The sequence below is a fragment of the Erinaceus europaeus genome, chromosome 5, assembly GCF_950295315.1.
Source record: "Erinaceus europaeus chromosome 5, mEriEur2.1, whole genome shotgun sequence".
Lineage (NCBI taxonomy): Eukaryota > Metazoa > Chordata > Mammalia > Eulipotyphla > Erinaceidae > Erinaceus > Erinaceus europaeus.
Genome location: NC_080166.1, coordinates 92,934,481 through 92,949,848, shown reverse-complemented (window position 1 = coordinate 92,949,848; position 15,368 = coordinate 92,934,481). Strand labels below are relative to the sequence as shown.

The window sequence follows — 15,368 nt, the reverse complement described above, 5'->3', positions numbered from 1 at the left end:
TAAGTTCATGTTTACAAAACTTGAAACACACACATAAAACATGTTGTTTATTACACACAGGAGGAGGAAATCTTTTGTAACTAACGCGTATCCTTTCAAATGCGAACTTACATCTGTACTCTCATAGCTGGACTATTTTTACTCACACAGTCTAAAACTAAACGTTTCGTATTTATAGCAAGACTTAAAAACAAATCAAAAAGAGGAAAAAAACCATTTTTGGACTGTTTCTGGACGTCTCCAGAATCCATGGCTGCATCCAGCATTTTTATATAAAGTCAATTAAGTGTCAGAGTACTCTGAGCAAAATGGGTTGTACAAAAAATTTTGGTCACTCATCTCACTCAATTTTTTTTTCAACTCACTCACAAAACACAACTGGCTAGTCATAGCATAAGCATAAGACATTCGGGGGGGGGGAACTAAGAGAGCTCTGTGAGTTATATTTTTCAGATTCTGCCATGTCGTATTATGGATCTTGGGGTGCGTCCTGCACCCAGTCCTCTTGCAGTATTTCTTGTTCCTCAGGGATATCAGTGCCATCATGTGGGTATTGCCGGACATGGCTGGCAGGAACCCAGACAGGTTTGGAGTAATTCTGTGGAAAAAGGCAGCGAAACCCCTCCCCATAGTCAATAGGAGGTCAGGTCCTTTCCAAATTTGATCGAGTGGGTCTTTCCATTTGACCTTAATAGCTAGGAGGGTGTGTGGTGTTTGCCAATGAAGAATAATAGGAGGTTGGTCCATGTTTTGTAAATATTAAAGAGATTTAATGTATTTAAGGCTTTTGCCAACTGGATATTGGGGGGTGCATTTCCCCTTTTTCTTTACTTAATTGAGCCTTAAGTGTTTGATGGGCCCTCTGGACAATGCCTTGTCCCTGTGGATTATATGGAATGCCTGTAGCATGGGTAATGTTCCAGAGGGAACACAAATCTTTAAATTTTTTGCTGGTAAAAGCATAGCCATTGTCAGTTTTAAGTTGAAGAGGTAGCCCCATTACAACAAAAGAGGAGAGCATATGGCTTATAAGCTTTTCTGAGCTTTCTCCTATCTGAGCCGTAGCCCACATAAACTTAGAGAAGGTATGAATTGAGACAAACACATATTTCTGTTTGCCAAAGTTGGGTATGGGGGTGACAACAATTTGTCAAAGAGCAGTGGCTTTGAAGCCTCAGGGGTTAACACCAAGAGTCTGAATAGGAGATGTTTTGATTAGACCTGCACAGGAGGAACATGTTGCAAGAAACCGTTTTAACTGTCCCAGAGGAATATCAGGAAATCGAGCTCAAAGGCCTTTAAGATTAACATGGGTTAGGGAATGAAAAGCAGCAGGATTAGAGACAGAGGCTAGGAGAATTCCTGTGGAGGTGAGGCGGTCAGCTGCAGCATTCCCTTCAGACAGGGGACCAGAAGAGGGCTGTGGGAACAAAGGTGTTGAACATGCAGTGGTTGGTTTGAGGACAGCATAGAGACAATTTGAATTAAGAGAGGAGAATGGGGCTGTCATCAATTCTAACATAAGATTGAGCAAGCTATGGAAGTAAGTTAACAGTGTGCACACTGTCAGAAAAAAGGTTGAAGGATACTGGTACAGCTTTTAATGCACGGAAAAGAGCATAAAGTTCTTTGTACTGAGAGGAATTATCAGGAAGCTCAGTAAAGAGAGGTTTGGGATATTGCTGGTTTGGATAATATATAAAGGCAGCAGCTCCCTTTTTCCCATCATCAGTGAACACTGTAGGAGCAGAGAGGATGGGATCTCAAGAGACAAGTTTAGGTACTAGTAGAGGCAAAAGAGGGAAATAAGCTATCAAATTATTGGAGGGAAAATGATTATCTAGTTGTCCTGGTAAATGTTGGGAGCCATAATGACACTGCACACCACGCCCCTAAGATGGCACCGGCCATGTGGTGGGTAAACCAGTAAAGTGGTAAACAACTTTGTGGAAGTTGGACGATCCAACTTCACAGACTGCGTGCTGTACACATGAACTGTTTTATGATTGGTAGAAGGCTGCATGATCTATGAATGCTGTATGCTTGCTTAATGCCCATTGGCTGACTATGTAATAGTGAAAGGTACTTAAAGTGGCCATAAGAAGGAAATAAAGGAAATTGAGGAAGAATACTCTGGTGTCCATGTCGTTGTTGCAGGCCGACAGCGACAAGTGGTGCCGAAACCCGGGAATCTCAAAATGGTCCGTGAGTAAACTGAAAGCTAGTCAAACAACTAGGGAGCTGCGAGAAGTGCAGGATTGTGATCACAGGTTAAGCTGCTTTGAAGCAGGGAGACGCCATGGGAGGCTTTCAGTCAAGCCAGCTTATGGAAGGAACTATTAAGAAATTACTGAAGAGTAATGGGACCCCCGTTAAGATGGGGAACATTAGGACTTTCATGTCCATGGTAGGAGAGGTCGCTCCATGGTTCCTGGAAGAGGGACTTCTTACCATCCCGCAATGGGAACCCCTTGGAGAAGTTTTCAGAAAGATAGAGGACAAGGAGTCATTGAACGTGCTCATCTCACCTTAAAAAATTGCTTGTATAAACAAAAGGGCGGTATAGGGGAGATGTTTCGCTCCCCCCAAAGAGAAGCTGCATATTGCTCTCTTTTCTCTTAATTTTCTATCCCTGGATGAGTACGGGAAGTCAGCAGCAGATGGGCACTCCAACACCGACTTGGCCCTAAAGAAATGGTCATGTGGAAAGATCCTTTAACCGGCCACTTGGCCAGCCCGGACCCAGTTCTCAGATGGGTGCGAGGCTCTGTCTGTGTTTTTCCACAGAATCAGCAGACACCTGTGTGGATCCCGGGAAAGGCTGACCCATGCTGTGACGCCTAAAGATGACTCCCCCGCGTGCCCTGCTGATCATGATATGGTGATGACGACGGTCATGGCACAAACGCGAACCCTGTGGAGTCTGGCCCTTGCGTGGCCATTCCACCTGCCAGTGACCAATGAGTCCAAAATCCTGCCAGCCTTCCTGTCCACAAATGCCTCCATGGGACTTCCTACAGTGCCTTTCGACCCGTCCACAGGATACTTCAATACCACGAACTTTCTAAGCCAAGGGACTGTCTGCTTTCAAGCCCCTGGGGTCTCGGCAGACTCTGTCAGACCCTGCCTGATGCTTTTGAATCAGACCTGGGAGATTTCTCCAATAGCTCCGGGTGCCCCTGGGAAGTCCCAATAACTTCTGCCACTGTCCCGCGGGTCTGCCCTCGTCGGGTGTGCAACTCCACCTTGCAGATTCCCGACCTTTAGCAACAGCTCTTTTGGAGGATATAACTACTCCTTTGGCAACCCCACAGAGGGTGCCCCAGTCAACCCTTGGCAAGTGTGGCTGTTCTGCACCTCGGGAGGGGGTTGCTCGGACATTTCCCCTTTATCCTTAGTGCGAGGAGCTACTTGGAAAAACTGCACCTATTCTTATACTCCCGGAGAGACGTTTAAAACTAATGATTCTCCTTCTGAATGTAATGCTTTATTGAACTTCCCCCCTACACCTGTATGTGTACAGCAACCCTTCATGTTCATTGTTCATGCTTCAGTTAATACCACTCGCCTGCCTTGTAAGTCAGGGAGATGAAACCTGACACAATGTTGGAACGGTATGGGCACAGCTGTAGTGGCCAGGGTACCCACTTATCTCCCTGTACCCACTAAGATAGAGGAAGGAGAGTTAGAGATTTTGCTCCACCCCAGGCGAGATTTTGGCATCACAGCGGCAATTGTTGCTGCCATTGCCGTATCTGCCACCGCAGCCGCAGCTGCAGGCATTTCCCTAGGTACCAGCATACCTACTGCAGAAGCTCTCAATAATCTCACCGCATCCACAGCCGGGCCTTACAACCAATCTAGCTGTTGTTCAACACCTCAGAGCAGGTATCATGATTGTGAACCAAAGAGTAGACCTTCTCCAAGAGTTAGTTAGTTGAGCAAATAGCTGGCTGTTCATTGCGTGCGGAGCATGCCTGGAGTGTGTGTCACCAGTATGGCATGGGTCCATAACAGACTGGCAGCTAATCACTCCAGGTGATTATCCCTGATGCTCAATGGCACCTGGTCCACTGAGTTTGACACGCTGACCAAGACCATGAGACGCCAAATTTTTCCATTAATACCACCAAAGTGCAGATTGCCATGGCAAAAGAGTTTGCCTCGTATGTGCTCTCGGCAGTCTCCCACCTAAAAGAATAAGCTGGAGTAGGGGTCCTCGGGACAGCACTGTGGGTCCCATCATCCTGGGCCTTTACTCTCTGTGTCGTCTCAGAGCACAGGCTCGAGTCGAACGACAAATTATGGTCCAGGCCATGTTGGCTATCCAAGGTGGAGAGACCCCTCAAATATGGCTAAGCATGCTGGACCAGTAGCCAAAGACGGGTAAGTTCCCTGGGGTTCCTATACCAACCTATGACAGGTGGCATGCCAAGCTGCCCGGCCACTGAAGACGGGGAAGGGTACGAACAATCTGGGACAACCTAAGACAGGCATGGTCCTCTGCTCATTTTATTATATATAAACGGGGGAGCTGTTGGGAGCCATAATGACACTGCACATCACGCCCCTAAGATGGTGCCGGCCACGTGGTGGCTAAACCAATAAAGTGGTAAACAACTTTGTGGAAGTTGGACGATCCAATTTCACAGACTGCGTACTGTACACATGAACTGTTTTATGATGGGTAGAAGGCTGCATGATCTATGAATGCGGTATGCTTGCTTAATGCCTATTGGCTGACTAAGTAACAGTGAAAGGTACTTAAGGTGTCCATAAGAAGGAAATAAAGGAAATTGAGGAAGAAGACTCTGGTGTCCATGTCGTTGTTGCGGGCCGACAGCGACAAGAAAACCCATTAAACTTACGTGAATGGTGGCGTATGAGCCATTCTGTATCTGTGAGAGGAAAGGGAAGAATGATTGAATCCGGTTCCCCTCCTAAGACCTGTACCGATCTGTTTCTTCCATGGCGAACCATGAATGCTAAGGCATCAATCTCCGTAAGAAGTCGTGGAGCTCCTCCTACTGGCATATGAAGCCATTCGAGAACAACATGCTTTTGCCACAGTTGCCCCCACTATCGTGGGGGTGGAGTTAAAGATCAGAAGATTTACCGGAGAGGAGGGTGAGAACCGAACAAGGTGCATGTCCCTGAAGAGCCTGGTTAACCCTTTCCAGTGCCAAGGAGGCTTCTGGGGTTAACATATGCTTTGAGGAGGGCTGTTTGTTTCCTTGTAACAAATCAAACAGCGGTTGTAGGCAGCTAGTAGGGAGATAAAGATACTGCCTAAGCCACGTTAAATTTCCAAGAAAATTTGGTAAAGAAGCAAGAGTGAGATTAGAAGGAAAAGTTACACAATGTTTTAAAGGACGAATCTGCGTTAGGGAAATCTCTGAGCCTAAGAAAGATTTTGGAAGGATTAGCTGCATCTTCTCAGGAGCTCCATTAAGGCCACTTTTCTTTAAGGCAGGGATACGAAAATCACAGAGGGCGGAGAGATCTGTATCTAATTCTCCCCATATTAACACGTCATCCATATAATGAAAATCTGTAAGGCCCTTATGAATATAAGGGGAAAGGGCAGGTTTAGCAGCCTCTTGGCAAATAGGAGGACTACTGGGCATGCCCTGGGGCAGTACCACCATTCATATCTATCGGCAGGGCTGGCGTTCTTAATAGAAGGAACAGAGAAGGCAAAACGTTTGCAATCTCGTGGGTGCAAGGGAATAGAGGAAAAACAATCCTGTATATCAATAGCTATGATTGGAGTTCCTGTGGGGATTGCAGAAGCAATAGGCAAACCCCTTGGGGGGAGCCCCTAACCTGCATGGTTTTATTAACTGCACAAAGATCTTGGAGGAGGCGCCATTTTCCCAAGTGCTTTGTAATCACAAAGACAGGAGTATTGCATGGGCTCTGGGAATGACAAATGTGTCCCAAGTACAACTGCTCTCCCCAAGCTCTTTTAAAATTTCTAGTTTCTCCCTAGACAAAGGCCACTGTTCCAGCCAGACAGGCACGTTAGGAAGTCAACATAAACGGGGAGTTCTGTATTAACAGTGGCACGTAGTATTGGGGGTGCTGATCAGGTCTACTAGTCTCACAGGAGTGAGTGTGGTGCCCTGCAGAGGTGTCTGAGGATATTACTACATCCAGAGATTCCAGCAAGTCTCTCCCCAATAAATTGGTGCTGATATCAGCTACAAAATGATGAAAGCATCCAGTAGTCCCTCTGGATCTTCCCACAAAAGGGAATCTCCTGTGAGGAATGCTTGAGTCAACCCTCCAACAACATATAAACGTGGTCCTGGGAGGATTTCCCAAGTGCGGGGAACCTCTGTTTGTCTTAAGATTGTCTTATCTGCCCCCATGTCAATCAAACACTTAAAAGGAATATTACCAATCCTTATTGTCATAGTTGGGTGACCCCTTTCTAAAACAGGGGTGGTCCACAAAACCTCAGGCTCTGAATCCATCTGTTCTCTAGCTCCAGCTGGTTGTTTCTACTCTGGAAGTTCCCACACACTGTGCGTTCCTCTTTCTGCTCACCCTCTGCCATTGTTACATGGTATGGTGAGCGGAGCAATGGGTTGGGTCCCAAGCTGGGTTTCTATTTATGGAAGGAGGGCATGTCACCAAGCAAGTGAGCTGCTTCATTCCCTCTTGAAGGTGGGGCTAAGGGAAGCTCCATACCTAGTTTAAATCCCTGTTTACATTTGGCAGGGGCATTCCATTCCTATGGCACCTTGACCAACAATCTCTCCTCCAATGAAATCCCTTCTGCCATCTGCAACAAGGCATTCGGGGTCTCTGGCTCCCTGACTGGAGGCGGGGCTGTCCTGAATGGAGGCAGGGTCGTTGTTTTATTTTCTGGACATTTGTTACGTCAATGCCCTTGGCGACCATACTGAAATCAAGCTCCTTTTCACTTATGTAGGGTCGCTGCATAGGCCTGCATCATATGTACCTGACAAGAGCTTGACCTAAGATCCTATGTAGCTAAACTCCGGCTATCTGGGTGTTCGTTGTTAAGAGTGATACAGGCCTGCCAGACAACTGGAAGCATGCCATCCCAGACAATGGCTCTCAGGAGGAGAAAACGGTCATCAGGATTATAAATCTTCCTTTCCAAACTCGATTGGACTCTGACAATGAATTTAGCCAAGGATTCGTATGGTTCTTGTTGAAGGGAGACAATGGAGGCTGAGGCTGAGGCTGCTCCTGTGGGAGGTGTTAACTGCTCCCATGTTCTCAATGCACAGAGGCATACCTGATCAAAATACCCAGGTGGAAACTTGGTCTCTGCTTGTTGAATTCCTATTTCCAATGACCCATTCCAAACAATGTATCAAAATTCCACTCTGGCTGATTTTGACTATTTTTCTGCGATTGCTGTAAACACTCATCACGGAAAAATGCCTCCCAGTGCAGGAAGAGGGGGCCTGGGAGTGTAGCACGAACGACGTCACTCCAATCTTGGGGGTGTTAAGGTTCTGAAGCAGGCCTTGTAAAATGGACCTGGTCAATGGAGCATGAAGTTCATCATCCTTAGAAGCCTGGTGTAACGCTTTAAGTTCTGTGGTGGAATACGGATACCAGGCCTGAGGTTTTTGTCTAATGGGGTCAACATTGACCAGGAATGTGTGGACTTGTTCTGATAGTTGTGTAGCAGCAGTGGAAGAAGTCACAGAAGTGGAAGCTGCTGGATAAGCAGTGGCCACAGGAACAGCTGTGGAGGCCGCAGGAGAATCCGGACATGTGTCTGCCAAAATGGGGGTGGCCAAAGAAGTGGCTGTGGAAGCTGCAGGAGAATCCAGACTCGTGTCTGCTGAGATGAGAGCCTCGGGGAAAGATACAGTGGTCTTGGGGTGGGTCCGGATTAGGACAGGCTTTGCTTCATCTTTTAAGCATTTATGGTGCTGGGTAAGTGCTATGACCATTTCCTTTAATTCTTGGACCTCAGCCTCAATGTCCCTTAGCCTTTTGGGAGGTTGCCCTATATATCCCCTAAAAGCTGCAACCATGGTCAAAAGTATCCAAGGTGTGGCCCCGAGAAAAATTTACAAGAGATATAAAAACTGTATATAGCGAAAAGAATACTGAGCACAGTGGCTCTGCCTCCTTCAATATTTGTGATATGTGTTAGAATTCTGAAGAGCAGTTAGAGTGCAATCCTGACGATGTTCACTGACAGAACCAAATCACATGAATCCCAGCATCCAGGGAATGCATAGTGTGGTTTCCTTAGCTTGCCAAGCATTTACCACTCTCTTTATTCCAGATTTGTGGTCATGTTTTCTGTCATGTGTTCATCGGAGCAGTATCCATCCATATTAGCTGATGAAAAGCTTTTAGATGCTGCTACTGCTGTCTGTGCCTCCAAGGTCCACATATTTGGGGCACTTGCAATGCCAGTTAAAATGTAAATTTCACAGGAGTGTTATGGAGTCATTGGAGTGACGATTTGGTGAGGCTCAGATATTTTGTCACTTTCATAGAGCTCCAGCTACTTAGAATATAAAAAAAAGAGAAGACATTCAAAAAGGAAAAAGATTGGAATGACACCCCTGGTGAGCCAGGAATCTTGGTAAATAAAAATCCTCAGTGGGGAGCCTGCTAGTAGCAGCTCTCCAGCCCCTGGGGTCTGGTTATGGGCTGGGAGGGAGGGGTACTCTTCAGAAATAATCAAAAGATTTCCTTCCCCCCCTCCATTTCTAACCCAAGTTTGAGCTATGGAACTCCTCCTTGGTGTCACACTTAGGACCCCTTATTCACTGTCCTGTTGGCGGTCCAGTATCCTACCCTATACAGCCATTGTTGTCAGAGTTCAAGCCAGCAGCTCCCTCGGATCTGCCCCATCAAGTCTGTACCTCTTATACATTCCATTCTCTGTTGCACCTCCTCAGGCTGCTGTCATTCATATACTAATAGTCTCAAACTCCTGTTTGGGTCACAACAATTCCCCACTTTTGATTATAGACATGGACAAGATGTACAGTCTGTATGAGCATAGGTGAAATAACAAATCTTCAGTGATTCTAGAGTTACCACTAAAAACTCTGCCTTCAAAACCCACCCATCCACCCCTCCCATGACTGTGGGCGCAATAACTGGCTATTAACCACCTATTAGCCTGAAGACCTGTGGTCTCGTATCTGTGTTTAATCCAGAGAGGGTCTATCACTCAGGGAAGCTCAAAACAGAGACTTACAGAGGTTTCCCCACGTTCACGTGGCTCCTGGGGTGGCAGTCATGGAATATCCAGGGTGGTGGATTGCTGCTGCTGTTGTTACTATTATTATTATTATTATTGCCTCCAGGGTTATTGTTGGGGCTGGTGCCTGCACTACAATTCCACTGCTCCTGGAGGCCATTTTTTCCCTTTTGTTGCCCTTGTTTATCATTATTATTATTGTTGTTGTTATTTCTCTCATTGTTGGGTAGGACAGAGAGAAATGGAGAAAGGAGGGGAAGACAGAGAGGGGGAGAGAAAGATAGACACCTGCAGACCTGTTTCACCATTTACAAAGAAATGCCCCTGCAGATGGGGAGCCACGGGCTCGAACTGGTATCCTTATGCCAGTCCCTGCGCATTGTACATGCACACTTAACCTGCTGCGCTACCACCAGCCTGCACCACCCCTTCTATTTAATTTCCTTCCTCTCTCCTTTCATTTCTTTCTTCCTTCTTTCCTTCCTTCCTACCTTCCCTTTTTTTCCTTCTTCCTATTTATACTAGGTAGGATCTATAGAAATTGAATGATGTGGGTGGAAGAATGCCTGCTTCACTGCTTGTGAAGCATCCCTTCTGCAGTGAAGTAGGGGCTCGAACCCAGATCCTTGTATATGGTGACCTGTGTATTTAACCAGCTGCACCCCCACCTGGCCTCCCGTATCTTCACGTTGTATTCCACTGTGTATACACATTATATATTTTCATCCAATTAATGAAAAAAATTTGGGGGTAGAGATAGAGAAGATGAGAGGATAGGGAGGGGAGAGAAAGTAGAGAAAGAGAGACACCTTCAACACTGCTTGACTTGAGACGCTTTTCCCCTGCAGGTGAGGACTAGGGCATCTGAACGAAGGCCTTTGCACACTGTTACATGTGCACTCTACCAGGTGAACCACTACCTGGCCATTTATTCTACTTTTCCTAAAGCATTTTTTCTTTGACTTTTATTATTTTTAAAAATTTATTATTGGATAGAGACAGAGAGAGAAATTTAAAAGGGAGAGAGAAAAAGATATCTACAGCCCTACTTCACCATCCGTGAAGATTTCTCCCTGCAGGTGTGGACCAGGGACTTGAACCTGGGTCCTTACCTACTGTAATGTGTGTGCTTAACCAGTTGTGCCAACACCTGACCCTTCCCCTTTTCTTTATTTTAAAAAATATTTTATCTATTGTTGGATGGAGACAGATATTGAGGGGAGGGGAAGACAGAGACACACAGCCCTGCTTCACCACTTGTGAATCGTTCCCCTGCACATTGGAAAGTGTGCGTTCAACTGGAGCTAAGCTGCTAAATAGCATAACAACATACATAACTGTGACTTTAAGATACTTGAATTATAAGTACTCATGTAATTGTGCCTCACCTACAAAAGACTTTGTAACCAACTTTATGCCACCAGTTCCTTTTATCTCTTTATTAATGTAGCACATATATTATCAAATTGTGTGTCTATGTTGAAAAATTGAAGATTAGTCATAAATACTATGCCACTTCGCATAAGTACTTCTGGACTCTTCTCTTAACAATGGCATTCTTCTCACTGCTGGGGAAAAGTATCTGTATTTACCTGAAGAATAAAGAAACATTCATGTGAAGAGAAACATTGGTGATCATGTCCATTGCAGCATTATGTACAATAATTAAATGCCGCAAACAACCCAATGTCCATCCACAGACAAATGGACTAGGGGCCAGGCAGTGAGTGGCATAATTGGTTAAGTATTCACACTACAGTGCACAAGCATCCAGGTCCAAGGCCCCAGTCCCCACCTGCCAGAGGTGATGGTGCAGTGCTCCAAGTATATCTCTTTATCTCTATGTCCCCTTTCCCTAAAGTAAAAGAAATATCTTACCTCCAATGTGGTATAAATGAACTTGGGAAAAAAAACACCTCAGAAGCAAGCAAACTGTAAGACTTGTGAGATCTTTGGTAGTTATCTTTGGGAGATGGGCGGGTGGGGACAGAATATTTAGGGGGTGGGTGTGGTGTGGAACTATCCATTGTAATTTTACATCTTGTAACCTATTAATCACAAATAAAAATTTAAAAAATGTAATCCTCGTAGCTGATCTACTAATTCCTTTCAAAGAATAGTAATTCTGGGTGCCGGGTTAAGCGCACATGGTGCCAAACTCAAGGACTGGGGTAAGTATCCCGGGACGAGCTCTGGCTCCCCACCTGCAGGGGGGTCAATTCATGAGCGGGTAAAGCAATCTGCAGGTGTCTATCTTTCTCTCCTCATCTCTTTTTTACCCAACTTTCTCAATTTCTCTCCTATCCAATAACAGTGACAGCATTAAAAACAACAACAATAAAACAACAAGGGCAACAAAAGTGAATAAATGGTGTCCAGGAGCAGTGGATTCGTAATACGGGAACCAAGCCCCAGCAATAACCCTGGAGAAAAAAAACAAAAACCACTACATTTAAAATTTTTGCTTTTCCTATTTCAAGATAGAGACAGTTAAGAGAGTGTAAGATGCCAGGGCACTAATACTTCTTTCAGTGTGTTAGGGACTGGGCTCAAACTCAGGACATTCTCCAAGGGGGCTATTTCACTGAACTCAAATTTGAATGTTTTCAGGTGGAGTTAATGTGACATGTTCCATGGACACAGTGCTCATAAATGCATTGACTGAAAAGCCAGACTGACAGAGCCAAATGCTGCCCTATGACTAAATCAAAGAGCTGAGAAGTGGGTGATGGCCCCCCCAGTGTGGTGCACAGTTTACAGAAGGCTAGGACCCGCACGGGGCACTTGCTGGCTATGGAAGCTCCTGCACAGGGTGGAGGGGCTTTTTTTTTTTTTTTTTTTTAAAGTTTATTTATTTTGGATAGAAATTGAGAAAGGATGGGGAGACTCAGTGGGGGAGATAAAGATAGAAAAGGAGAGGGGGAAAAACAGCCGGACTTCACAACATGAAGTTTCTTCCGGATGAGGGAAGGAACGGTTGGGAGCTTGAACTTGGGTCCTTGTGCAGGGTAGCATGTACTCTAAATCAGGTGCACTACCACCCAGCCTTAGAGGGGCTTGATGAGAGGTGGAGTGGTGCAAAATTGCCACTCTTCTGTCTCTCTCTCCCATACATGCTGACATCACTGTGAGTATGTGTGACAGGATGGTGGTGGCGGTGGTGGTGGTGGTGGTGGTGGTGGTGGTGGTGGTGGTGGTGGTGGTGTGAGAGCCATCATCATTCCAAAATTCCACACAGTTTTTGGGAGGTCTTTATTTTATTTTATTTTATTTTATTTTATTTTATTCTTTTGGTCATTTCGAGGGCTTCATATTCCAGTATGACATTTTCAGGTACACACATGCACACAGAGAGAGAGAGAGAGTGAAAGAGAGGGACACCACAGAACTAAGATTTTCTCCAACACAGTGGAGTCTGGGCTTGAACCTGTGTTGCACACACAGCAGAGCACTCCACCAGCCACATGAAATGTTTTGATGGTCTGGTTGGGTGCGGGTGGGGGTGTCTTCTCTGAGGAGGATCCCAGGGCAGGACACCCCAGGAAGTGACCTCACAACCTCACGCTGGAACCCAACAGACTTGGAACCCTGCTTGCCTGGCAACCACATTCTATCCACACACAGACCCTCTCTAGACATTTGGTGTCAGAGCTGGTGAGGAAAGATGCCCTCTCGTGTGAAGGGCCGCTCAAGCCCCATGCAGAGCAAAGCCTGCTGCCCAGGCAGAGCGACTGCACTGTGCTTGCGGGCGAGGAACTTCCTGTGGAAGCTGTGCCTGCGTAGCTGCTGTCATCTTGAGGTACCCAGGGTTGGGGGTGTCCATGGTCAGCACAGTGGGAGGATGGTCAGACCTGTCTACAAACACACATGAACACACACACACATAACACACACACGCACACGAACACAAATACTGTGTGTGTTCCTGTGAGTGTGTGTGTGTGTGTGTGTGTGTGTGTGTGTGTGTGTGTGTTTGTCTGTGTGTGTATGTGTGTGTAAGTCTCTGTGTGAACATTGGGGAAAGCCTGTCCTTGCAGGAGGGAGGGCCAATGGTTAACCTCCAGATCAGGGCTTTCTGGCAAGCTGGGGGCTGCAGAGGTGTCCCTGTCTTGGGGTACAATCCCCATGGAGGTGTGTCCGTGTCCTTGGGATCTGTCTTCCCTGGAGTGGTGTCTGTGTCCTAGGGAACTGTCCTCCTAGGGAAGGTTTGTTTCTGTCTTGAAGGGGGGAGGGGTTTGTGTCTGCATGGAGGTTTAAGACCCTGTCTTGGGGGTGTTTTCCCCTTGGAGGTCTGTCCCTGTCATGTGGATCAGTACTGGCCAGGAACAGAGTTGGGCGCTTGGCCGTGGGAGGGGGCTCTGAGCCCTGGCCCTGTGCACTGTCCCTGCAGAGGCCGCAGCCGTATTGCACAGAGGTGACTGATGTGATCGAGGGCGAGCCGCCACTCTGCGAGGAGACAGAGGAGCAGCAGGAGACGCAGAACGTGTGCAATGATGCACCGTACCTGCTCGTGTCGGAGGAGCGATACCGAGGAGGCCTTCCTGCCCAGGCCGGGGGCTGCTGCCCCCGCAAGGGCAATCGGGTGCGCCTGGTGGTCAGCGGGAACCACCTGCATGGGGACATTGTCCTGCACAGGCCTCCCAAGAGTCCACGGCTTGCAGAGCACACTGGTGAGACTGCAGGCAGGCGTGGAGCATTGTGGGGGCTGCCCTGGGCCCCACAGGAATACCCCACAAACCCTCGCCCCCAGAGGCTGAGGCTGCACCAGGAGATGGCTATCCTCAGCCCCTCAGGGAGGGCAGCAGGGGAAGTGTCCCAGGGAGCCAGGCGGGGCCCCCTCAAGGCCTGCACTGGGGTCTGGCCTTAGACAGCACATGGGAACTAGAAGCCAGGGCTTGAATCTCCTGCTCTTTCAATGACATGTCCATTTGCAGCTCCAGCCCCACAGAGCTCACCGCAACCTGAAGGCACAGCTGAAATGGCCAGAGCAGCAGAAGGGCCGCTGCCCTCTACTCCGCCTCCTGCACAGGCGCCAAGTCTGCAGGCACGACCACGTGTCATCCCATGGCAAATGTGGCTTCTGAGCCTATGCGCCAGGACCTCAATGGAATCTGAGGTGGCACAGCTTGCAGTTGTTCAAGGACAGGAGCTTAACTTGCCCTCCCTGCGCCATAAGTTAATATTCTTCTTTGCTTTCTGTGTTATAATGTTAACTTTACTTTACATTTGTCTGTATTTAATTTGTATTCATACATTTTTTGATTATTTTTTAGTCCTTATCTATGTTGAGTATTTTTAGGAAACAGTGCCTCTTATAATAAAGTTGTGTGCAGTGGAGCATGTTGTCCATTGATGGCGCCAGTCTGCCTATACAAAGGCACAGCTGAAGTTCTGAAATCACAGATCCAAATGTGGGACCCTGTGAAAACCTGGTAGAGCTTAGGGGAGCTCTCCCATCCTTGTTATGGTGGTCTGGAAAGACACCTCACTTGTTAGTCTCTCCCCTGTGGGGATGGAGCTAAGAGGAAACCGCTTTCTGTGACTCAGTTTCCCCTTGTTAGTCTCTCAAGGCTTCACAAAAGCCTGCATCCTCTCACACATAGTTCACTCCCCTGATAGCCGACCAAATGGCTGCCTGCTTGTAAGTTCACTCAAAGTTCATTATATTCACCCAGAGTTCACCATCCTTTCATCCTTTGGTCACACACTCCATCACAAGCCTTGCCAGGACCCTGGCAGTGAGACCCCACACCTATTTCATGGTCTTTGACATCTATGATTTACAGCAAGCCTTGCCCTTCTCTGCTTTATTTCACCTTATGGGTTTAACCACTATGATTTTCTTAATACCTTTAGATAATGAACTTGTCTTGCATCATGGAAACTAATTGCTTTGACCTTTCTGGACCTCATCAATTCTTGTCATTCCTACGCCTCCCCACTATAGGGGTAGCTGACCTTTCAGAAACCTGTAGTTTCTGACATATGTGAAAAATGTCCTTTGTTCTGTTTGCTATAAAACCCTGTGCTTAACCCAAGTAAAGACGAAGTTCATACCTGAGTTTCCCCTGGTGCTTCTTTCTGTTTCACATGGTCACTAGAACCAGTGATGGGAAGGCCAGTGGCTAACTCAGGTTGTGAGGCAACCCAC

The 15,368-nt window shown here is 46.9% G+C and overlaps 1 protein-coding gene and 1 long non-coding RNA gene across 2 annotated transcripts in view; both read left to right on the top strand.

Annotated features, from left to right (window-relative positions):
* Nucleotides 1–15,368, top strand: part of LOC132538715 (uncharacterized) — a 496,566-nt gene that overhangs the window by 426,067 nt on the left and 55,131 nt on the right. The gene's annotated exons all lie outside the window — the stretch shown is intronic.
* LOC132538745 (uncharacterized) lies at nt 8,026–14,519 on the top strand. The gene is made up of 3 exons (XM_060191911.1): nt 8,026–8,083; nt 13,507–13,887; nt 14,152–14,519. The coding sequence occupies exons 1-3, from the start codon at nt 8,026–8,028 to the stop codon at nt 14,514–14,516; spliced, it is 804 nt and encodes a 267-aa protein (XP_060047894.1). The 3' UTR covers nt 14,517–14,519.

Bases quoted from the DNA above. Each gene is read 5' to 3' on its own strand.
- LOC132538745 (XM_060191911.1), top strand. From the start codon at position 8,026: ATGGTCAAAAGTATCCAAGGTGTGGCCCCGAGAAAAATTTACAAGAGA. The intron at 8,084-13,506 runs GTATATAGCGAA...TTCCCCTTGGAG, and splicing joins TTACAAGAGATATAAAAACT to GTCTGTCCCTGTCATGTGGA. The intron at 13,888-14,151 runs GTGAGACTGCAG...GTCCATTTGCAG, and splicing joins ACGGCTTGCAGAGCACACTG to CTCCAGCCCCACAGAGCTCA.